At 61.5% G+C, this 892-nt stretch overlaps 1 protein-coding gene across 1 annotated transcript; it reads left to right on the forward strand.

The window, feature by feature from the left end:
• Nucleotides 1-325: 325 nt before the first annotated feature.
• On the forward strand, nt 326-670 carry ETH_00036360 (uncharacterized protein; the record flags this gene model as incomplete). The annotated part of the gene is made up of 1 exon (XM_013376525.1): nt 326-670. A coding segment is annotated over one exon (345 nt), but the record flags the coding sequence as incomplete, so codon positions are not given.
• Nucleotides 671-892: the final 222 nt, after the last annotated feature.

The raw sequence follows: 892 nt of genomic DNA on the forward strand, positions 1-892 counted from the left end.
GGGCCCCCTTGGGTTTGAATGAAGGTGCATTTAATTTGTGAAGTTTGAAAAAAGAGTTTTTTGTTTTTAGCGAACCCCTAGCCCGTGGAGGGTCCCGAGACGTGCGGGGGCCCGAAGCCGCAAACCCTAAACCCTAAACCCTAAACCCTAAACCCTAAACCCTAAACCCTAACCCGTCGCGGGTGGGCAGCTTGCGGGGTCCCGGGCGAGCCCCGAGGGTTTGGCGCAGCAGCTGCCCGTGGGCGGCCCGCGGGCGCGCGGCGCGGCCAGGGTGGGGGTTGAGGGTTTAGGGTTTAGGGTTTAGGGTTTAGGGTTTAGGGTCGGGATGGAGGGTTTGCCGCGGCTGAGCGCGCTGGGGCGCGTCTCCTTCCACCCCGTCTCCTCCGTCGGAGACTTCCGCAGGGGCGGAAGTGTCTCCTTTTGTCCCCTTTTTTGCCACCACTTTTTTGCTGCTGAGGAGAAAATAATTGGATTTGAAAAGGTGCAGGTGCGGCTCTTCTTCACGCCCACCACCTTCCAGGTGTACGTACACCTCAGCGGCCAAGTCAGCAGCAAAGCAGCAAACCCCACAAAAGTCCGCAGCAAACTTCTGCAGCAACTCACGCAGCAAGTCCCTTTTCCCGGAAGGGTTTGCAAAACCCCCGCCGAGTTCGAACAGCGGATCCGAGAAGTGACGCCTCCCGCTGCTGCTGCTGCTGCTGCTCCTGCTGCTGCTGCGGGTGGTTGTGCTGCTGCTGCTGCTGCGCGTGGTTGTGGTGGTGGTGGTGCTGCTGCTGCTGCGGGTGGTGGTGGTGGCGGTGCTGCTGCTGCTGCTGCGGGTGGTGGTGGTGGCGCTGCTGCTGCTGCTGCGGGTGGTGGTGGTGGTGGTGGGGGTGGTGCTGCTGCTGCTGCT

This window comes from Eimeria tenella, genomic scaffold (genome assembly GCF_000499545.2).
Source record: "Eimeria tenella Houghton genomic scaffold, Eth_scaff3639, whole genome shotgun sequence".
In the NCBI taxonomy this organism is placed as follows: domain Eukaryota; phylum Apicomplexa; class Conoidasida; order Eucoccidiorida; family Eimeriidae; genus Eimeria; species Eimeria tenella.